The sequence below is a fragment of the Crinia signifera genome, chromosome 2 (assembly GCF_055691185.1).
Source record: "Crinia signifera chromosome 2, ASM5569118v1, whole genome shotgun sequence".
Lineage (NCBI taxonomy): Eukaryota > Metazoa > Chordata > Amphibia > Anura > Myobatrachidae > Crinia > Crinia signifera.
Window position 1 is genome coordinate 103624237 of NC_139218.1, and position 24782 is coordinate 103649018.

The 24782-nt window shown below is 44.1% G+C and overlaps 1 protein-coding gene across 1 annotated transcript in view; it reads right to left on the bottom strand.

Moving 5' to 3' along the window:
* Positions 1-24782, bottom strand: part of LOC146059946 (amine oxidase [flavin-containing]-like) — a 108501-nt gene that overhangs the window by 41767 nt on the left and 41952 nt on the right. The window contains exons 4-9 of the mRNA XM_083172664.1: positions 22814-22918; positions 20240-20331; positions 17118-17259; positions 10891-11040; positions 4369-4528; positions 730-826 (exon numbers count right to left, since the gene is read on the bottom strand). Coding sequence (XP_083028790.1) covers positions 730-826; positions 4369-4528; positions 10891-11040; positions 17118-17259; positions 20240-20331; positions 22814-22918 — 746 coding nt within the window. The remainder of the gene's footprint in view (positions 1-729; positions 827-4368; positions 4529-10890; positions 11041-17117; positions 17260-20239; positions 20332-22813; positions 22919-24782) is intronic.

Consider the following 24782-nt stretch of genomic DNA (forward strand, 5'->3'; position numbering starts at 1 on the left):
ATTTGGGTCCTGCAAATTGTTCTGTATCAGTGGTTCCCAAACTCGATCCTCGAGGTACTCTAACATTCCAGGTGTTAAGGCTATTCATACTTCAGCACAGAAGGTTAACTTCAATTGACTGAGTTATCAATTAAACCAGCTGTGCTCTAGCATGGATTTCCTTGCACCTGGATTGTTAGGGTGCCTTGATGACTAAAGGTGGCCATACACCTGAACAATATTAGGTCTGAACGATCAATTTTGGCGGGTCATGCCATCAACTGATAATTTGCACATCGTGAGGTATGTCGTTACGATGCATAGTCCTGCTGGTCGAGAGGTCGCTCCACTGATTATATCTGCTTTTAAAGCACATACGATCACTCGTTCGACCGCTTTTATGACCTGCACATGACCAGGTCATTTTCAGGTTGCACTAATGTATGGCCAGTTTAAGCAGGCCAGTGGAGAAGTTGACTATAGCAACCAATCAGTTTTGAGGAAGCATTAATCAAGTACATTCTATAACTAGGTAGATGCTGAATTTTCCACTGGCCTATGTCTTCACTCTTATCACTACTTCATACATCTCACCATGAGTTTTGAAACCACTGTTTTATATAATAAGTTTGCATAGGCACAATAGCCAATAATAAATAGGTTTATCACTTCACATATTCCATTAGATAGTAAAATCTGTACAACCTGTAGAACCAATATATATTTATTAATTGCTGGAAAACATTATACCCCATAATAGCAGGCACTGTGCCATCTGGTTTGGTATCATCAAGGGTCAGACCAATCGGTGCATCTTCATCTTGAATAATCATGCTTCCACAAAAATCTATTGAAAAATTGACATAGCAGAAAATGTATTAATTATAAAGCAGTTAAGCAACTAGACTCACTAACACTTTATAGCAGTTTTGTCTTTTCTAAGAACATTTGAATATCAATAACTTAAAGCAGTGGTTCTCAAACTGTGGGTCCTGACCCCAAAGTGGGTCCCGACCTTCTCAACATGGGGTTGCGACTCCATGTTGCTGACCATCAGGCTGATGACTTTTCTCATTTAATTGGACTAAAACAGGGCCGACTTAACAGCAGTGTGGGCCCCTAGGCAAAGCAATGCACTGGGGCCCTTACCCATTCTCCCCTCCTAGGGGTGGAGGGTGCTATCAGCAGCAGCTTTGATGTCCCACGGGTGGCAGGGGGTGCTCTATCTTCCATTCAACATGTAGGACCCGGAGCAGTAACTTCTGCTAATTACTCCCTTACTGCACAGGTGGTGGGAGGGAGAACACTAACGTGTGAAAGGGGGCACTGTGCTGAATGAAGGGTCCCTCGTAAATGACTTCCAGGGAGGTAGGGGGTGTTTTATATGCAGGGGAGGGTTGAATAATGGAGTCGGCTTAATATTCATCATTTTCTGGTGGAAGGGCAGCTTGTTTGACTGCAGATATCGCCATTATCTGGAAATAGATTTCTTAGCCTTCAATAGTATAAAAACCTAGAGTCCCAACTTTCAGGAGGTGCTGGGAACTTGGGGATCAGAGATCAGGAGCCGGAGCAATCATTGAAAAAAATATAAAACTGTACACCAGATGTTTAGAGCTGGAGCAGGGACCGACTGCTGGAAGGCTGATATCTCTGGTTCTGGGCATGATAGAGACAAGCCGCTAGTGTCGACAGAAAGGGGAGAATCCCAGCTTTTGGAATATACTCTAAGAGAAGTCAGAGAGAACCTGAGAAATATGACTGGAAATTGCAATTAACAGGTCGGATGGGGACTGCGGCTTTGAAGTTGGATATCTCCAGTTCCCCAAGGCCGATTTTCAAAATTCTGGTATGCCTAGAAAAAGGGGATCCTCAGCTATCAGCATAGGGCCCTTATACACCTGGGGCCCCTGGGCAAGTGCCCATTAAGCCCATACGAAAAGGCGGCCCTGGACTAGAACAGCATTTTTTAGGGCTGGTATACTATGAAACTAATAAAGCTTAAGCTTCAGGGCCCCTAATCCTAGTGGGGCCCTGAAGCAACTTTTTCTATTAATTAATTTTTTAACAAAATCAATGATGTTTTTTTAGTGTATATTACTAAAATAAGGTTATTTTAGTGAGAGAATCGAGTATTCTTAGATCATTTTAACACAAGAAATCACAATTTGAATATATTGTATTCAGTGCCAGATTAAACCATGTGGAGTCCCCTAGGCTGTCAAAGTCTCAGGCTCCCGTTGAAAATTATCTGCTAATATATTTTTATTTTACCTGTCTACGATCTGGTAACTGTAATGTGAATCTGATATCTATAGTTTATGTACTTCAAGTTGTTAATGGGCAAATTACATTAGTATAGTATTTTCTCTGCACAGTGTTTAATGTAACATTTTCATTTCTTTGCGTTGATTCATGTTTTCTACCTTTTGGAAACAATTTAAGAAATCTTTTCTCCAAGATCAAGTCAATATTACTTTGATCCATAGCAGGACCCCAAAAAGTCACATAGCCCATAGCCTGGTGCCTACTCTGCCTATTTGGTAATCCGACACTCACTATAACAACCAGGCTTCAGGCACAACATAGCTGCTTTTACAGCATAGATGCACATCACTCAGTACCGCAGGAGCTGTTGGGAGTTGTAGTCTTGCTCTTTGGCTTGTGCTCTGTATATAGGACCTTATTCAGGTCCGTTCGTTGCGGCCGTTTGTTCCCTTGGGGACCGATGTTGTGTCACTGCGCATACGCAGGGTGTGTGCACCCACTGCAAACAGTCGGATCGCTGGGTGCACACACCCAGGACAGCAGGCACAGGTAGAGAGGGGCATGGGGTGGTGGGCGGCCCCATTAGCATATGTGAATGCCAATGCTAATGAGGCGGTGATGTGGGCACCGGGGGTGGGCAGCTGACATTGCATGTCAGCTGCCTGCCCACTTTCTTCTGCACGTGCACACATATGTAAGGATGCCACAGAGCACCCTTACATATGTGTGCATGTTCCACATCATTCGATGGTCGCCCATGTGGTTGTTCCCCTGCAGGCTGGGAATGGATGTTTATGTAAAACATCCATTCGAAGCCAGTGCATAGGAATGTGCCTTGCGAATGGTGGGCCAGCGTACCACCATTGGCTAGGCGGGGTTAGGTTGACTCTCAAGGATGCAAATTCGCACCCGAGCGAATCAACCAGAATAACCCCCATAGTGTGAAACATATATACGTTGTAAACAATTTCTGACAGCCTGCAGAACTTCTCTTTGTGACACTCCCAGGAATGGCAGAGCCTGAGAGAACCCATTCTAGGAAGGAGGCTGGGAGCAATGAAAGATGAGAAGGAGCCTGGGACAAGGTGTGTCTAATAAGTAATGATGCTGGCGCTAAACGGTGTGTGCTGTCAGGTGTTTATTTTAAAGAGGGGGGGGGGTGCTGTGAGATGATCAATGAAGTGGAGGTTCTCTGAGGTAATTATTGAAAGAGCGGTGCTGTGAGAGGTAGACCTTTGGATTTTGCCCTATTGTTGCTGGTTGTAAAAGGGCCATTAAAAAAGGTCAAAGCTTTGGGGGTTCCAAAAAATGTAGGACTGCCACTAGCAATTGTTCTGTTTTTCTTTATTTCTATTAGGCATTATGTGTAAATAATGACAGCAGTAGAGCCTTTTCCATAAAACACCTACTGTATGTGTTGAAGTTGCATTTTGATATAACGGTCTCTATTGACAATAATTCTTTGAGTATACTACAAAGGGGTACTTGGTGACAACATCAAATTCAAAACGAACACTGCTCTGTTTTATTTTGCTTTATTATTCCTGTATGGACTTGACTATGGGCCTAATTCATGTTTGTATGTAATGCCAATGTTTTCATAACAAGTATCAGTAGATACAATCTCTCTGAGCACACACCAAAGTAGTCTGGGATGGCGCTCACACTGACAATTTATACACAGACTGATTGACAGAAAGGTTCTACATGGGAAATTAACTTGATGATTGCAAAAATGCGGGTGTGTCATGCCTTTTTTCAAGGTATGTACCTGCCTTTAGATGACTCCATTTACCTATAGAAATATGGCACCAGAGTCTTTACTGCCACAGTCGGTCTGCATAGCAACAAATGAACCCTACAAGTCAATGTTCCTTGTTATTGTGTTGATGCTGCAATTTTGGTGCCCTTTGCGATAGCTCCGGTAGGTATCCGTTCCGTAACCTACAAAAACGCAGCTGCGTATACATTTGTTTACAAACATGAATTGGGCCCTACAGTATATACAATATCTGCTAATATGTGATGTTTTAACTATTGTCTCTTGCTGATTAATACACCAGTAATGTCTATATATGTTTACAGAATATATATATCTATATATAGTCTCTTTGTACACACCTTTCTTTCTCCAGAAGGCTTCCTTGTAATAAACCATACACTTAATTACTGATCCCATAGGCACACGACTAATCAGCTGATTTCTTAGTGGAGGCAATTCAGGGTTGAAATGAATTTTCATACAAAGTGATGGTGGAATGGCACTGATAACGTATTTGGCCTAAAATGTAACAAATACAGGGTTTTAGGCAGAATTTCATCTGGTTTTGCATAAACTTTCATGTAGATAAAACAGGAAATATTTTTTAGAATAAATCTTCTAAGTAAGTGTAAAGTTTAATAATAACTAGAATAGAGTTGTCCAAAACCTTAAAAGCTTGTTTGTTATTCCCGTTTCCTTAAAAGCTGAAGAAGCTGTTCAGTGAGATAACTTTTTTAAATATTCAGCCAGAGGGCAGTATTCAATGAGGCTAATTCGCCATGTTCCACGGCGAATGTGTGCTATTTTTCGTGTTGGAAGGCGATTTATTTGTGTCAAAAAGTGAATCACCCTATTCAACGTGCACTATTCGCCGACGGCGAACAGTGAATGACGGACAATTCGCGGTCTGATAGTCACCGCAATTCGCTGTGGTTTTTCAATGTGATTCGGCGTCAGTGTATTCAATGATCAGATGGCGAATTGCTTTCTAAGTGATTTTCGCTGTGTGTCACCATGTAGCAATCACCATCTTTTTATGGTGAACTGGAATATGAACTTTTAAAATAAAGTTTTTTTTTTTTTTTTAATTTGGTGTAAAAAAAAATCAGGAATTTTATTATGTGAAGGTGCATGCTATTTCTATTCATGTGCTTACAGCACATAAATATATATTTAATTGAAACTTTAAAAAAAAAATTTACACATAACAGCCAGCAGGGGGCCGAGAGCCGCTCATTAGATATTCATATATTCACTGCTCCCGATCATTACATATGCACGATCGGGAGCAGTGCTAGCGGCTACCTCCCCGTGTCCCCTGCTAGCTCTCCCGGGGGGGCAGCTTCTGCTGCCTGTGCCCCTGGCAGCCCTGCTTCTGCCCCACAGTGTACGGCGCAGGCAGGAAGGCTTCCATCTCCCTGTCGTGCAGCGAGCCCCTGCGGCATTGAATAGGGTGACAGGGAGGGCTGGGAGCGAAGGTTACAGCCCTCTGGAACACGGCGACTGTGCAGCGAATCCTAAACAGGAGTACACAGGGGTAGATGTATGTACCCCAGAGAACACAGGGGTAGATGTTTGAAGCAGTGATAAGGGAGGAGAAGTGATCAAGTGCCTGGTACTTTATGACCGGCCAATCAGCTCCTGACTGTCCCTTTTTAAACCCAGCCTGTAACTTAACAGTGAGGAGCTGATTGGTCGGTGATAAAGTCCCAGGCACTTTATCACTTCTCCTCCCTTATCACTGCTTCATATATCTACCCCACAGTTCTAAGCTGTATTACTCTTTATGGAAAGTACAGAACACTGTGACCGTACTGCACTAGGGTTGTTAGTCAGACCTGTTCGCTGTTGTGTGAATTAGCAAGCCAATCAATTATCAAACAATTGCGCATGTGTACGGATCAAAGCGCAAAAGTGCGAGACCATAGAGCGATAAAATCAGCAATTACTGTTTGCGCAATCCAGTTGCAACTTGACTGACAGGAAGCCGCCATTTGTGGCTGGTACTCTGCCATTTTCTGGGAGTGTCAGGAAAAACGCAGGTGTGCCCTGGTGATTTTAAGTGACAGTATGTGACGTCAGCTCCAGTCTCAGAAGAGTCAGAGTTACACACACTGGCACAGACTGGGATATCCACTCGATGGTGAGTGAGTTACATATGGATTTTCCAGCTGGGTGACGATTGGCAATATTTTCCCTATTCATTCGCAGATTTGCACAGGGCGGGTTTTCACTCTGTCTGGGTGCTGACTATCTGAACGCGATCAGGTCTGAATCAGGCCCTTGGATCAGAAGATTCAGTGAATTTTTACGGTACTTGTTTCCTAGCACGGCCACACCGATTTCCATCGGGGTGGTCGTGTCGGAAAAATTGCGTCGGTTGCATCACATGCGACCAAATCGCATGCGATGCGACCGACCGATTTTTTTATTGAATCAAATGTGAATAGGGTCCCTGGGACCCGATTTTACATAGGATTCAATGTAAAATATTCCCTAGACCCCCAATTTTACACCCTGAACCCCACTCCACGATTGACGCGAACCCGAAGCGTGGCGAGCGCAGCGAGCCCGCGAGGGGCGGCGGTGCACGTCCTCCGACCTTTTAATTCCCCTACTATCCACGTCGGCGTGGAGTTGAGAATATAAAGTGTGGCGAGCGCAGCGAGCCACCGAGCCCGAAGCGTGGTGAGTATAGCGAGCCCCGCGAGGGGACGCGTAGAACTTCACAGGTATACTTGTCCCCTCGCGGGGCTCGCTGTGCTCGCCACGCTTCGGGCTCGGTGGCTCGCTGCGCTCGCCACACTTTATATTCTCAACTCCATGCCGACGTGGATAGTAGGGGAATGAAAAGGTCGGAGCACGCGCACCGCCGCCCCACGCGGGCTCGCTGCGCTCGCCACGCTTCGGGTTCGCGTCAATCGTGGGGTGACGACGGGGCCATATATAATGTGAAATGGGTCATATTGGCCCATTTCACATTGTTTCCTATGTGAGATGGACTTAATCATGTCCATCTCATCTTGTGCCATTATGCTCCCGATTTCAATGTAAAAAATTATTTTAACATTGAAGCCTATGGAAAAATCGCGGGCATCGCGTCTGTCACGTCGGGGGCAATGTTAATGGTCGCGACCGACGCGATGCCCGGGATTTTGCCTTTGCCGGCAAAATGGACCTGATTTCAAAGGAAATTGGGTGCATCGCGGGCATCGTGTACCTTAACTTTAAGGTACACGATGCCCGCGATTGTGGCCGTGCTAGGAAACAAGTACCATTTTTACATTTTTAATTAATTTTATAATGTTTCAAAGTTTGATTAAACCATGTGCGCTGTAGGTGGGGCAGATGTAACATGTGCAGAGTTACATTTGGGTGAGCTATTGTGTTTCTGTGCAGGATAAAACCTAGGGATAAGCGGGTTCAGATCCTAGTGATCCAAACCCCTGAACTTACTTGATTCGAGGCTGGATCCAAGGAGTTCGATGGGTCCCCACCATTTTCCGAGTCCAAAACTAGGCCGAACGTCATCTTCCTGCTGTCGGATTCTCACGAGACCGCAAGATACTGTATATACTTCCCGGCACTCAGCGCCATTTTCAAACAGGCTGGTGATTTCAGACAGCACGGATGTGTCCGTGCTGTCTGCTGAGAAGGGGAGGGAATCCTGCAGGGGAGGGGTGGCCGAGGGGGGTGATTTATGCATAGAAGGGACTGCTACAGTGTAAATTACTGCTGTTAGTGTATCAGGTACTTGTGTAATATCTGGGCGCCCGATTATTTGATTGTATGCCTTAACTTAAGGCATACAATCAGATGCGATGCAAAGCGATTTTCGGCAAAATCGCATCGCATTGCGACCAAATTGCATGCGATGCGATCGACGCGATTTTCCATAGGATTCAATGTTAAAATGGTCCTGTTCATTTCCCCACTATCCAAGTGGGCATAGAGTTGATTTTATATAGCGTGGCGAGCGCAGCAAGCCACTGAGCCCGAAGCGTGGCGAGCGCAGCGAGCCCCGCGAGGGGACGCAGATTAATTAAAATGTATTCCGCGTCCCCTCACGGGGCTCGCTGCGCTCGCCACGCTATATAAAATCAACTTTATGCCCACTTGGATAGTGGGGAAATGAACAGGACCATTTTAATATTGAATCCTATTGAAAATCGCGTCGATCGCATCGCATGCGATTTCGGTTGCATGCGATGCGATTTTTCCGACCCAATCTCCAAATCAGGCACCCAGTTATAACACAAGTACCGTGTATCAGGATAAGTCCATGGTGCCCGCATGTGTGCTGTATCATTCCAGGGGGGCCCACATGTGTGCTGTATCTGTCCAGGGGTACCCACATGGTGCTCCTTATCAGTCCACGGGTGCCCGCAAGTGTCCCGTATCAGTCCAGGGGTGCCCACATGTGTGCCGTAAAATACCATGGTTGCCCCCATGTGTCCCTTATCAGTCCAGGGTTGCCCGTATATGTCCTGTATCAATCCAGGGATGACCGGATCTGTGCCGTATAATTCCATGGGTGCCCCCATTTGTCCCGTATCAGTCCAGGGTGCCTGCAGGTGTGCAGTATAATTCCAGGTGTGCCCCCATGTGTCCCGTATCAGTCCAGGGTGCCTGCAGGTGTGCAGTATAATTCCAGGTGTGCCCCCATGTGTCCCTTATCAGTCCAGGGGTGCCCACATGTGTGCCGTATAATACCATGGGTGCCCCCATGTGTCCCCTGTCAGTCCAGGGGTGCCTGCATCTGTGCCATATAATTCCATGGGTGCCCCCATTTGTCCCATATCAGTCCAGGGGTGCTCGCATGTGTCCCGTATCATTCAAGGTGTGCCCCCATGTGTCCCGTCTCAGTCCAGGAGTGCCCGCATGTGTCCCGTATCAGTCCAGGGGTGCCCACATCTGTTCTGTATAATACCAGGTGTACCCCCATGTGTCCCGTATTAGACCAGGGGAGTTGCCCTTTTTTTAATGAAAAGAAAAAAAAAGTGTTTTTATTTTTTATTTTTACTGCAAGTGTGCTGTATCAGTCCAGGGGTGAGCCAAGAGTGCTGTATAATTCATGGGGTGTTGCTACAGTAAGTCTGCCATATATAATTCCAGGTGTGCTGCTCTTTTTTTTTAATTAAAAGAATAAAAGTTTTTCTTTTTCTACTGCAGGAATGTCACCATGTATAATTCCATGTCTGACGCCATGTGTGCTGTATCAGTCCAGGGGTGATGCCATCTGTGCCGTATAATTCCATGTGTGCTGTATCAGGTCAGGGGTGCCCGCATGTGTGACGCATAATTCGGGTGTGGTACAGGGTTCCGACAGTCGGGATCCCGATCCCTTGCTGGCTCGCTGCATTCTATTCTATTCTCCCTCTATGGGGGTCGTGGACCCCCACGAGGGAGAATAGCCGGTGGCCGTCGGGAACCCGTGCGTCTGTATTTTAACAGTCGGGATCCCGACGCCGGGTAAATGACTGTTGGGATCCCAACTGTCGGGACCCCGTCCAGCACCCCATAATTCCTGGGGTGAGCCAAGGAATATGTGTCATATAATTCATGGGTTGCTGCAAAGTCTGCTGTATAATTCATGGGGTGCTGCTAAGTGTGCTGTATCAGTCCAGGGGTGAGCCAAGTGTGCTGTATAATTAATGGGGTGCTGCTAAGTCTGCTGCATCAATCCAGGGGTGCTGCCATTTTTTTATTAAAAGAATAACTCTTTTTACTGCAGGAGTGTCATTATGTGTGCCGTATAAGTCCATGTGTGCTGTGTCAGTCCAAGGGTTCCGCCATCTGTGCTGTATAATACCATGTGTGCCATCATGTGTGCTGTATCAGGTCAGGGGTGCCACCATCTGTGCCGTATAATTCCTGGGGTAAGCCAAGTCTGCTGTATAATTCATGGGGTGCTGCCAAGTGTGCTGTATTAGTCCAGGGGTGATGCAAAGTGTGCCGTATCAGTCCAGGGGTGAGCCAAGTCTGCCAAATAATTCCTGGGGTGAGCCAAGTCTGCCGTATAATTCAAGGGGTGATGCTAAGTGTGCTGTATCAGTCCAGGGGTGATGCTAAGTGTGCTGTATCAGTCCAGGGGTGATGATAAGTGTGCCATATCAGTCCAGGGGTGATGCTAAGTGTGCCATATCAGTCCAGGGGTGCTATTAAGTGTGCCGTATCAGTCTAGTGTTTGTGCCGCTTATCATAGTTATCCAGCTACTTTTTGGCCTAAAAACAATATTGTGAGGTGTTCAGAATAGACTGGAAATGAGTGGAGATGAATGCTATTGAGGTTAATAATAGCGTAGGAGCAAAAAAAAAACTAAATTCTGTGATTTTAGTGTTTTTTATGCTTTTAAAAAAAAAATCAGAACCCAAAACCCAAAACGTTGAGGGGTGTTTTGGCAAAACCCAGTAGAATCCAAAAGCTGTAGGTAATCAGAACCCAAAAAGCGAAAAGTAGCCAGTGCACATCCCTAGTAAATACTGGCTGCTATATTTTTACACTGCAATATATATATATTGCACCCAAATCTAACTCTCTCTGCACGTTACATCTGCCCCACCTGCCTTGAACATGGTTTTGTCCATTAGCAAATGTGCTTTACGAATGAACCCCCCTATATGCTTTAAAAAAAATTATATTGAATTCTCAAGCTTCAAAAAGTGATACAATAAATAGTGATAAACAGCCAGCCAATCAGCTGCTAACTGCTATGTCACAGACTGTGTTTTAAAATGTCAGACAGCAGCTGATTAGTTGGCTGTTTAGCTCTCTCCATTTTATCACCTTTTGAAGCTTAGTGCATCTGGTCAACAGTCTGAAACATTTTGTAAGGCACAAAACACTCATTTACATTCATAAACAAAATAGAATATCTTACCTCAAATACCTCATGAGCCATTGTTTCCAGTCTAACACTATCTACTGACTGATCAATGCGCACTACAGGACTTTGTAATTTTACTCGACCTTGTAACTGTTCTGCCATTTTTTCACTTATCTGCCCAGCTCCACCAACAAATTTTCGCTCCTATGGAAACAATATAAAATTTTATTACATATATAAAGCAACTTCACAAAATAAAGGTAGCAATGGCATTGTTTTATTAATATTTAGAGTGTATAATGGATCTATTTAGCTAAATTGTCATTTATTGTGGAAAGTACAGTACACTAGTATATGTTTTGAGAGGAAAAAAGTGAGTGGAACTGTTTTCTTCTGCTACAACACATAGAATGACATCCCTTAACATAGTTGTTCATTATTATTAACATTGAGAATGAATTAACAAATCAGTATGTTTTATGAATAGCGAGTGATATGTATGTATAATATAATTAGTTTACAATAGAAAAGGAGTTTTATTTCTCTGGTTAAAATGGAAAATACAGTACATTCGCAAGAGCTTAACGACGGTTAAAAATGGAATGAGTAATATTCAATTATATGTAGTATACTATTAAATGGTCAATAGCATATTTATGGCCTGATTCAGACCCAATCGCTAGGCAGCGTATATTCAAGAGCGGGTAAGCGCCACCCCGCCAAACACCCCAAGCATGAAATGCCACCTCTGTAAATGCCACCTCTTCCCATAAAATGATGGGCATTCCCCTGATGCCGACCCCTGTCGGCCCCCCTCCCTCTCCTACTGGCCTGCAGCCAGTGTGTCCAGCCAGTGCTGAAAGTGTCTCTGGCATTGTAAAAAAATGATCCAGACTAGAGGTACTACTGGTCCTCCAGCATCCTTCACAACTGTCTCCTATGAGGTGGTGGCCTTTAAGTAAGGTGTTGCACGATATTGTCTATGGGCACTTTTGTGTGGTGCATAAGGTGTAAGAGGCACTTCTTGTTATAAGTGGCATTACAGAGATTGTGTAAAGGGCATTATGGTGCATTGCATATTATATAAGGGGCATAACAGTGTATATAGTATAATGTGTAAGGGGCATTATAGTGTGGTGCATAATGTATAATGGGCATTACAGTGTGGCGCATAATGTGTAAGGGGAAATGACAACTCATATAGGGGAATTTTTGTCCTGTGAAGGCCAATATCTGGGGATGCAGGGGGTAAAAATGGGATCTTTAATTTTCCGGCAAGGCCACACCCTTACACTGAGACCACTAGCTTTTTGGTGCATGCAAATGTATATGGATATGCTACATTTTTTAAATAATCATGGGTGCTGGGGTGCATATTGTTTACAAATGGCCCTGAATTAAAGGCCCTTTATTTATCATATGCACTATACAACTATTTAGTATAATGTGTATGTATTGTGCACTGTAATGTATACCATTGCGTGTACTAAAACTGTAAGATCTGAATGCTGTTATATTTAACCAACAAAAAAAAGAAACAAAAATGGATGAAAATAAAAATGAGCTGACATGAGTGCTGAATTGCTCGACGGTTTTTCCAGGTGGAAGAGGCTTAACAATGCACACTTACTGATCAGCATGTATACAGGATGCAAGACACTGCTCTAGAACATGATCAGCAGATTATACAGCTTCATTTACAGATACTGGAGAATATTAGTAATGTAACAATATATGAATGAAAGGCATAACAGCGGTACTTGTGTAATAGCATGGCACCTGACTATACTACATTTTCAGCGTAGGCTAAGCAACGCTGTCAGCGTAGCCCAACGGCTGCCTATCGTAGTTAACGTAGTGACTCCGCGGCAGCCCAACGGCTGCCTAGCGTATTTAGTGTAGTGACAGCCCAACGGCTGCCTAGCATAGTTAGTGTAGTGACTCCACGGCAGCCCGGCTCTGTCCCCGGCATCCATGGCTCTGTCCCCAGCGTCCATGGCAAGTCTAGTGAGTGCCTCTCACACAGCGCCGGTAACCGCCAGATCCCCTGCGCTGGCGGACGCCAGTGGAGAGGGGATCATGCGGGCACCGGTGGAGAGGCGCTCCATCTGTCTGAGACGCAGGTGCGTCTCAGACGCTGCTGCATCTCAGTAATTATTGCGGCAGGGTATGGAAACCCTACCCGTGTCCGCTACAGGGAGATGTTGTTCGGGGGTTCGGTAGCACGTGCGTCTCGTGCACAAAGGGGGAAAGCGGGCGCAAGTGCGTCTTATGCACAATAAAGGAGGCATTTGCCAGTGCTCCATGTTACATACTGGCAAATGCCTCCTTTTCAAACCCCCACTATCTACGCCAGTCTGACCCCTGGAGTTGATTTTATAAAGTGTGGCGAGCACAGCGAGCCACCAAGGCCGAAGCATGGTGAGGGGACGCGGAATACATGTAAAGTAATCCGCGTCTGCTCGCCACGCTTCGGGCTCGGTAGCTCGCTGTGCTCACCACACTTTATAAAATCAACTCCACGCCGACATGGATAGTGGAGGTATGAACAGGTTGGGGGGACGTGTAACGCGTCCGCTCGCCACGCTTCAGGCTGCTGTGGATAGTGTAGGTGTTTCAGGAACACATTCACACCTGTTGCGTGATGTCACTAAACTCATTAGTACGGGTAGCCAGACAGGTGACTAGGCAGCCATGCTTACAGTCCCTGAGTCCCTCAAAGCCTTGGGGCCCTCAACTGTCCCCTTTGACTCCCCCTGGCATCTGCCCTGAAGACAGAACATGCTTACTCAGCATTACAAACATAACTAGACATATTAAGGAGAGAAAGAGAGAGAAAGAAAGAAAGAAAGAAAGAAAGAAGAGAGAACAGTTTGATTTGTAATGAGTGATAACTAACTATTTATATTATTATAACCTCTCAGCGATCTAAGACATGAGCAACTGTCAGCCAGGCTGCAGGATCGGCGGATGTCCTGAGCTGGTGCAGGCTGGCAGACAGGAGCTCTATCTGACAGGGATGCATGAGCATCTCGTGCGCGCGCCCCCCCCCCCCCCTTCTGTCGGCTGGTGGCAGCTGGCGGATGGCGATAGAATTGAGAGCTGCTCCATTTGTATGTTCTCCAGTTAATGGCCTTTGTAAAGCCTTATTTTAAAAGTTGCAAAGTTCTATTTAACAATCTTTGATAATCTGATATCAATTTGTATCAAACCACAAAATATCAAAGTCCCTCTGTTATATCTTTCTATGTGTAATTATCTTACTATGTCTGAATCCATGAGGTGAGGTTATAGTATAGCGGATCTAAGCAGTTATGGTTGACAACCCTTAGCGAACCCATCTAGTTAGACGCCTAAGATAGTTGACTGCATCTAGATAGTCAGTAACGGAAGTTAGATGCCAGCATTAGAGCGACAGGAGCATGGTCGATGAGTTTTTCACGTTTTTTTGTGCCAAATGTCACGAGGGTCCACATGTGCACAGTGTCCCCTCACATGGCTCGCAGCGCAAGCCATGCTTCGCACACGGTGCCTCGCTGCACTCGGCACACTATAATAAACTCACTCTATGTCCATTTGGATAGTAAAGTATGAACCAAGGCGACCTGTGACATTCGACACCAAAAAAAACGTCACCGGCGACCACGCACTCGTCGCTCCAACGCTGGCATCTAATTTCTGTTACTGTCGATAAAGTCACTAATCTCTTGTCAGTGATTATTTGGCTAATTACCCGATTTATATGAATGTCCTGGCCAGTGCACTGAAAACCATGTGCATATATGAAACGTTCATGCTAGGAGCTCCCTCTAGATTGCATTGCTCTCCAGGCTGCTGGATTTCCCAATTAGAACAGCTCAATAGTGCTGGGGTGTCTACTGGAGTATTAGCGACTTTCCCTGGGCACTTCTTGTGCGAATAATGGTCTGACAGGTCGTCTCCAATAGCTCATTGGCAGGGCTGGCAACAGAAATCTTGGGGCCCAGTACATGGATATCTCTGACCCCCCAACGGCACACCCATATTTTAATTACATTGAATGTATTTTTATTATTACATAAAAACTGACAATTAATATTTACTATGCAATATAATAGGACAGATAGGAGGGCGCAGCATTGTGTGTGTCGTGTTGTTCGCTGTGTTGCGTAATGTCACTTAATGCATTAGTACTGGTAGCTGGACAGGTGACAGACCAAGAGCGGTACTGGATTGGGGTCAGTGTAATTTTCCTTCTTGGAACCCAGGTGGGCAGGCAGAACCTTTATAAACCATTGCTAGGGCTGCACTGTCGCAGGCATGTTTACAACCCCTGAGCCCCTCAGAGCCTTGGAGCCCCTTACAAGGTTGGGGCCCGGTACGAGTGTCCCCTTTGACCCCCCCCTGTCGCCTGCCCTGCTGATTGGACTTTGGCATACAGTAAGTGACCTTATCTTTGTTTAAATCCAATATTAGAGAATCGGATCTACAGTTCATAACTCCCTAGTGACAAAATTCTTAAAAAGACTCATTTGTTTCATACATAGATCATTTTATGAATTATTAATATGTGTGTGTTTATTTTTATTATGTCATAATATGTATGTTGATTAAATGATATATTAAATCATAAAAAGATTACTCTCAGAAGTGATTGAGCAGCGCTTCATTTTGTATCCACAGATTTATCTGTTGATTCATATTTCTATAAGAATTGGACAAGACAGCTAATGGTAAGTGACAGTTCTCCTTATTAATAGCTAGGTCACTTAGCTCTGCCACAGGTGCCAATGGCAACATGCACTCAGAAAGCAGAGAAAACATTTCAAACTCATAAAACATATCAAAATGTGACATGTACAGGACTTTTTCTGCCTCTCTTGTTTGTCCCCCTTATCTCCCTTAGTTCATGGACCCACATCCTGTAAAATGACAGTTTCAATCTGATTGGCTGGTACTTTATCACTCAGTTTTATCTTTCTCCAAGGTTTGATATATCTCAGTGCAGTGAGGCAGTAATTCTACCCAATACACCATCCGTAGTACACAGCATAACTCCCAGCATTTGAATTTAGATATCAGGACGCTGGAGCGGCTATCCGAAAAAAGGGACATGGGGCTATGTCATAGGGGGTGTGGCCTTATGCAGATGCCGCAACTGCAGGCCATGCTCCCTTTTTCTGTCACTACAGGATCATGGCCAGTGCTGTGTAAACTGCTGGCCATGCTCCCAGCCCCTCTGCCTCTCTAAATAGCGCGAGGCCTATGGGTGGCAGCTGTTGGGGGCGGCAAGGCATTTCCCTCTCCTTGCGGGTCGCCGGAGAGAGCGGCCCCGCTTCAAGAAAGGAGACTGTGATACACAGGCTGCAACGATCCCTGTAGTGCCGGGAGTATGTGTACTTCCGGCGCTAGCTACAAGGGTTCATGCTCTCAGTACCGCATAGCTATGATGGCAGCCCGGAGCCTGCTCCCACCGCACAGCCGTTGGCTATGTCTGGCAGCTTCTGTATTTCTTTTCCCTGGCTGCTGGTAAGAGCCGCACGATGGGGCAAGTGGGTGCGTGGGGAGACGTGTGCGGGCCCTGGGCTGCTGTAATAGCTGTGCACATTTGTGATAGTGTGTGTAGCAGGGTGTGCTAGTGTATGCCCGGGCGTGCTGCATGTCTCCTGGTGGTGTGGGTGGGAGCAGAAGCCAAGGTCAGTCAGTGTGCGTAGGAGGTAAGCTCTCAGTATTGGCACAGGGGGCTGCCAGGGTGTCTGTCCTGCTACCACACTGCCTTGTATGTAGGTGTCCTGCTGCCACACTGCTGTGTGTGTATCGCACCACATGCCTAATAGGAGGGGGGTGGCCAAAAATTTTGTGCCTAGGGGCAGCCTGACTCCTAAATCGGCCCCTGCCAATCGTGGGACACTGCTGGCCCTGGATGGGACGTGGGACTGTCCCAAAAAATATGGATGGTCCTGCAAAAAACGGGAGAGTTGGGAGGTATGATACAGTCACTATTTTATTCTATGCTTGCATTCAGTTAGGTTGCTAATTTACTTCTACTGTATATGCTTTTATCAGCCAGGCCAGAGTATACCAGATTGATCAATGTACAGTTTTATCTTTTATGGCTAAACTTTTACAGTCAGTAGAGGAAAGCAAAGCAGAACAGCCAGCTGAGGAAATGCCAGCCCATAGTTGTCATGCCATCCTCATTTTAAAAACATGATTATCATGTGGTCCTGTTCCAGGAAAAAACAGGACATTTACCATCAGGAATAAAACATATGCTTATAAAAAAAAGTTGTCAAATTTACCTGCCCTCCATTAGATGTTGAGAAAATTCTTGTTGTACCTCCACACTGCTTCACATACCACAAGAACCAAAGAGCTGACACTTCATGAGGTTCTGATGTTACATTTACATTCACGAAAAGTGTTGCAAACTTTTTTGCTGAGCTGTAAGGTCATGGGAAGAATGAGATCATATAGGGTAGAAGCCACCAAGCGAAAATTACTAAATGTGAAGCAATCAATCAATAAAAATGTAGTTATATATGAAAAACTCTGGGCCTAATTTAGATCTGTACTGTTGCTCACAATGCCTCAAACGCTGAAGCATGATGGACAGGACAGGAACCATCATCAGAGAACTGTTCTGTTTTCTGGGCATGCAGATGCCAGTGCCTTAGTCCCCTGATGCAGTTCCACCGGCCGTGGCACCATAGAGTTAAAAAGGGCAAGGGGAACTTGGCCCCGGGACTATATATTCAAGACATCATGGGGTTTATTTACTAAGATGGGAGTTCAATAGAATATGGTATGTTTCCCATAGCAACCTATCAGAATCTACTTATTTATTTAGCAACTTCTAGAAGATAATAGATAGAATGGTTGCCCACAGCAACTAAATGGTTGCCCACAGCAACATCCCCTCTCAACAGAACTCCCACCTTAGTAATTAAACCCCCATGAGTAACCTGAAGGTTACTCAGATGTCTTAGGTTCACGCAGCTGATCTGATGCTGCGTCTTCAGGCGCAGCAGCGTATTAGAGAAGATGGTAGGATGCATCTATTACATAGGACGCCTACTGTGGCATTTACATGTTGAGCCACAGCTGCTGCGTACACAGAAGCATCAGCAGCGAATATAGTGTCCACATCTGAATCAGCCCTTTACTAAGTAAAAAAATACATATCAGTATACAGTAAATGTGTAATTTTTATATTTTAAATGGGCCAGATGCACTAAGCTTCAAAAGTGATAAAATGGAGAGTGATAAACAGCCAGTCAATCAGCTCCTACCTGATAGTTTTCAAACACAGTCTGTGACATGACAGGTAGAAGGCTGATTGGCTGGCTGTTTATCACTCTCCATTTTATCACTTTTGAAGCTTAGAGAATCTGGCCCATAGTGTGGTAACTTTACATTTGCCAGTAGTCAACCCCTTCCACTCCGCATACCGCTTAAAAAAAAAATCCAAAGCCATGTTGTAAGTGCACACTTATATAAGGTGTGCCCAAATGAAAAGGAGACTTTTGCTGCGGCAGCGTTGTATCTAATTGCAGTGAGTTAATGTGTTTGCCAATAGATGGTATGGCGGTTTTCCCAGTTGCGCATGTGCAGTGATCGGCTTCTCCAACGATCAACGGTTTACCTGTCACAAGGAAGTGCAGGACATTGTGGAAAACTGGAGCCTTCAACAACCCAGGAGTTTCTACATTGAACCCATCCACTCCCTTCCTACACGCTGGGATCAGTGAATCAATGTCAATGGCAATTATTTGTAGTTGGAATATTACACATGAACTGTAATTAAATATTCTTTATTTAAAATATTCTTTACATACAACCGTAGTCTCCTTTTCTTACAACTGTTGTCTCCTTTTCATTTGGGCAATTTCTGAGTCAGAAAATGTGATAAAATTGCCAGTAAAATGTACAGATCTAAAGCAAAAAATCTCTGCATGCTTAAATCTTAAGGTCAATGGAGCAATCAAAAGCTTAAAATATAAGCTCTGCAATGTTGCTAAGCAACAGCCATCTTTGCCTTTGGTATCAAAATACTTAGTCCTGACAGTATTCTGGAGACCAATGTCAGATGGTATGGATAAATGTTCATATTAAACACAGCATTTATTGGCTCATACACTGACACTCAGCATTTATTTAAAGTTCAAAATAAAGACCTTTTGACTGTTGACCTTGCCCATGTTGACCTAATGCTTATGTCGACCTAATGACCTGTTGACCTAAACCCATGTCGACCGTGACCCACGTCGACCTTGACCCATGTTGACCTAGACCCATGTCGACCTAATGGTGTCGACCCAATGCTTGTCGACCATCATGCTGTAGACCTAATGACCGTATCCCGGCTGAGGCTATACATAGCGGCACACCAGGTCTCCTATCCCAAATGTTTTGAAGTATGCTCTAGAAAAGGGGTGTTCAACATGTGGAACTCCAGCCATTGCGGAACTACACATCCAAGCATGCTCTGCCAAAGTTTTAGCATTACCTAATAGCAAAATTGTGGCAAGGTATTCTGGGATGTGTAGTTCCACAATAGCTGTTAGGACTGATGCAGAGTTGTCCAGACAGAGGTAATCAAACAACTGTTTTTAGGTTGTTTATACATAAAAAGTATTGAAGGTCAACTATGGTTTAGTTTAGGTAAAGAGCTTTTTTGGTGGGTTTGTGGTTTGAAAATTTTACTCTGGGTCCTTGAACTTCTAGTAATGCCACTAGTATCATGAAAAATATGTAACCATTTGACTGTAGTTACCTTTGTTTTTAGATCCTTTTTCATGCTCCATTAATAGGATGCTCCACAAGAGAGCCCCGTCATGGTTGGCCAAAGCTATATTCCCCTTTATTAAAATATACAGAAAGTCTGAGTTTACAGGTCTGTAGAGATCAGTGATGGGCCCTGATGGTGAAGGAGGAGTAACCAAATCCTTAAGTCATGGTCACGCCCACCAAACAAGTTAATCAAAATTATTCTGCACACCCCTCCCAGCACCCCTTTCCCTATATAGTTTTGTTTGTACTGTATCTTACCCTTACAGATATGGCTTTATTCACACTTTAGTTCTGTTGTGCTCAGTATACTGTACAGACTCGGGCCTGATCGCAGGGCACTGCAGGTGGGGTCCTGTAGTATGGTGTTGGAAACGTCCAGTGGCTGATGATGTAGCGAAGCCTGACAGTCTGGTGTATGACATGAGGTATAAATGTTGCACTTTCATAAACTACTGTAAGTACATGTTTTGGAATTGATGATGAGGCAGCGTTGCACGGACACAGCTGTACGCACTCTGGGCACGTACACTATTTTGATTACAAATAATATGGATGATGCGTACTATCTTAATTGTTTGATTTGTTTGCTCTGTGACCCCAAAACTCATGTATGACCCCTTTATAGTCTTACTTGGTCCAGCACAGCTTGTCAATCAGTTCTTTCATAGTAATTTTGTCCCATTCCTCTGCATGTGGTGCCATCCATGGGGCTTCATTAGGAATCTGTAACACACACACACATATATACTGTATTATTTTAATGGAACTAATGAGTTTTCTGTATATCCAAGAAACTTGTCTAATAATAGTATAAGGCAGTTTCGTTACAGTCTTAATGAATGTTCACACCATTGGAACAATGGGCTCCATGTTACCACATTATGGAATCATGATTAATCTTTATACAAGGACACATCTTACCCACAGAGAAACTTAAAAGCCTCAACAAGTCAAATCAAGTTTAACTGAATTGGTAATTATTTAATTAGCCCCCAAAAATCATCCATAAGCAGGTGATATAAACTTGTGTAATTGCCAGATTGTGTGATTGTAGTGTAATGCATGGTATTGAATGTTAGTTCTTGCATAGTGTGTATTTTACTACATATACTGTATGTGGCTTTACCAATAGGTGGTTAGCAGTAAAGCTAAGGAACCATTTTCAATAAAAAAAAAATTGCAATTAGAAACTTTTAAATTAAGATCCTAAGACAAAAATCTACTATTTATTTCAGATGGGATGTTGTTATGGGCAACCAAACAGATTCTATCTATTATCTTCTTGAAGGTTCTAAATAAATAAGTAATAGATTCTGATTGGTTGATTCTGGCAACATCCCCTCTGAAATAAATAGTAGATTTGGTACTTATGTAATATCTGGACTCCCGTTTTTCTTATGAGACTGCGTCCCCTCGCGGGGCTCGCTGCGCTCGCCACGCTTCGGGCACGGTGGCTCGCTGCGCTCGCCACACTATATAAAATCAACTCCATGCGTAGTTGGATAGTAGGGGTATGAAAAAATGTGGTGCATTTAACATGGGAGTCCAGATAATGCATAAGTACCGTAGATTTTCGTCTTAGTATCTTAATTTAAAAGTTTCTAATTGCAATTTTATTATTGGAAATGTTTCCTTAGCTTTACTGCTAACCACCTATTGGTAAAGCCACATAAAAAAAATGGAAATTCTGAAACAGAACTCCCATCTTAGTAAATGTACCCCCGATTCTAATTAATTGTAAAATGTTTGCATACTGTACATTTGTTTACAATTACAATAACTTGGACATATTAGGATGTGTACTGCATATACTAAAATACACATATCTCCAAAATACTGTGGTTCCGCTATATTAAGGGGAGTGGACTAGCGACAAGTTGGCATGGCCTCTTAGGGAATGCTAAACCCACAAGCCGTGCCCCTATTTTTCGGCATGAGGGGGGCTTTCCTAATGCTCAGGGAGTTGTTGGACAGCCCCCAGCCTCTTCCAGAGTCTGCAGCATTAGTGTGGATGATGAGCACAGGCACCTATCATCCATTCAACACTGTGCTGCAATGCTATTAAAGTGTCCCCCTAACTTCCCCCCACCTGCGGGACACTGTGGCCTGTGGGTGGGACAGTTCCAGAAAAATCAGACTATCCTGCTGAAATCAAAACAGTTGGGAGGTATGACATACATAGGATCCATAGTCAGAGCCGGAACTAGCATTGGTCCAGCAAGTGCATTGCACTAGGGCCCCTGAGGACTAAGAGGGCCACTTCTGCCCAGACCAACAATGATTCCCCTGGGCAGCCCACAGACCATTTTGAGCAATGTCAGATAAATGGCCTAATGCAGAGAGCAGGGAGGACCTTGAATGCCTGAGGGACCTGCTCTTACATTAGGGCAGAAGGGCTGACCTTTTCTGTGCCAGCTGATAGAAGAGTCCTGCCACCTATCAGCACCATTGATCACAGCCATATATTGCCTCTAGTTAAAAGACCACTGTTCACTGCTGTCTGTGAATTAAAGGCAGCTCACACCCAGAAAGCACTAAGGGCAGGGGCCCGTTCACAGACAGAGTAGAGACCACTGTGTTCCTGCTATCACCAAGGTACATGCCCTCTGTTCTTCGCACCATGCAGGATATTGTTGTTGTACACCTCCCACCCACTGCCTCTCACTGTCAAATTCTCCCTGTAAACCACTACGCCCCATCACCTTCTGCCTCCCCATGCACTTTGTTGTCACTGTCTTCCTCTATATGTCAACTTCTCCCTGCAATACGCTGTCAACCTCTGCCTCTCCCTTTCACCCAGTGCCCTCCCCACTCCCCTACCTTCTGCTGTCAACCTTTTCCTCCCACTGCCTTATGCTGTCAACTTCTGCCTCTCCCTGTCAACCGCTGGTTCTCCTTGCCATTCTTACACCCCTGCTTTCCACTGCCACCCTCTGCCTATCCCTGTCACCCACTGCTATTGTGAACTAGGGTTGGAGTGGAGGACGGGAGCCAAAATCATATTTTTCCACCTCGGCCAACCACTTACAAATTCCAGCACTGACCATAGTGCTTTGGTGCAAAGCGGCAACATGTAACATTTATTTATATCACAGCAGTTTTGGTTCAAAATGGACCCGGATGTGGCAAAGGATTTGCATCCGTGCACACCCTCTTTCCATTATATTTGTCTTAATATGTAGACTGCATTGTATGCATGTATTACCTCCTTTCCCATTTCATCCATGGTTCTCCATAGATTGTTGTAATCCAAGTAGACAATCGGGTTCCACATTGGAGGGAATGGACCTTTAAAGGCATAGGATTTACCCTAGAACATAAATTTAAAATAAAAATCTGTTAATTATTATTAGAATTGCATAGAAAGAGTGTGCTTATCTGAAGAAGATTATATAAACTTAAACAGTTTTAAATTAATTTAACTGTAGGTTATTACCTTGAACATGAATTTGATTACTGAAGAGTCACAGTAGCATACAGTTTGCTTTTAGCACTTGGAGGTCTATTTACTAAGCCTTGGTACACACTGGGTGATATATCAACGATATGCATGATACTGATATCGCTAACAATACATTGTGAACATCGGTCAGTGTGTATGCTCAATTTGTTAATGATATTCGCTAGCCTAAATACAGTTTCCACAAATCCAGACGGTGTTTCTTATGCAGGCACCAGAGGTCTAGTATAAAACTACAAGCTAGTGATGATGACTCAATTGCATTACATGGCAGCTTTTGATTGGATGCCAGTGTACTGACCCCTCCAGCTGGTAGCATTGTGGCACTTTATTATACAGGAAATAATAGGTGTTGGGTGATTTGTGCACTTCTGCGCACGCCGGAGCTTGCATGTACAAGAGTTTAAACTGCAGCATTTTCTGGGAGCGGCCTGGAAAATGCAGGAAACCGGCATACGGGGCAGACATGTCCTGTACTGGGCAGCATCCCGAAGTCTCGCAAAAGTACAACGGAGTCCGATTCAGGCTGTATGTCCATACATAAGTGGTGGTTATTTGCAGAGCACTCTGATTAGTGAGATCATTTTCCTGAGTAGATCTCATTTAAAATGCATTTACACTACAGGTAGTTCATGATATCAGTCACAATATTATTTAGTAGCAATATAAAAAACTCAAAATGATATTTAATACAAAATATATTTACAGCCACTAAATTGATAAGCAGTTGTGTTCTCACCACACTGCTCAAAGTTCACAATTAACAATAAAAGAACCTATCAATATGAATCAAATGATAATGAAACATAAGGGGTATGCTCATGTGGGCACTGGATATTGTGTGGAGCCTGCTTGCATACTGTGGAACAAGCTTAAATATTTTATAACTTGGTTGACTGTTCTTATATTATAACCCAGTCTAAAATTGAAATTTTAGAACAGGATCAAGAATCAAATTACGACACATACACTTTTTTAGTGCATTTATTTATCTATTAATTGTTTGGTTCCCTAGTAGCCATTTAAAGGATATACTTCACCAGCTTCTGGGTTTACCTTCAAATACTCTTTGTACTTCCAGTTTTTACAACCACCACTTCAATGCTAACAATGCTAACAAATCCAAATACAGTAGCTTCACAGTGCAAATGCTTTGTTTCCTAATTTATCTTGACATATTTTCTGTGACTATTATTATTATAATTAAATGTATAGGATACTTAAACGTAAAAGGCATACAATACAGTACATGACAATAAATCACACGTTATATATGTTTTCCACTAGATGGCGCTATGGGCTCTTACATACAGTATAATTCTGTAAACATGATCTATACCTCTTCTATTCTATTTATAATGCACCTTTGCTGTCTTCAGCACTTTTCAGCTTCTGGCCCTCATTCTGGTTGACCCGCAAAGCTGCAAAATTCCCAGCACAAAGGTGTGCCCGCCGCCCGCCAGCAGATTCCACCCACATATAAACAAATGGATGATTTGCATAAACACCCATTCACAGCTTGTGTGCAGGGCAGAAATCATTTGATGGTTGCCGACTATCGAATGATTTTTCTAGCGCTAACAGATCTAAGACACTCTCTGGTGTCTTAGATATGAGGCGCCCTTGTATGGGAAGAGGGTGGGCAGCTGACTTCAGCGTGCCACCCCCGGCACCCGCAACACCGCCTTATTTCCATGGGAACACCCAGCCTTTT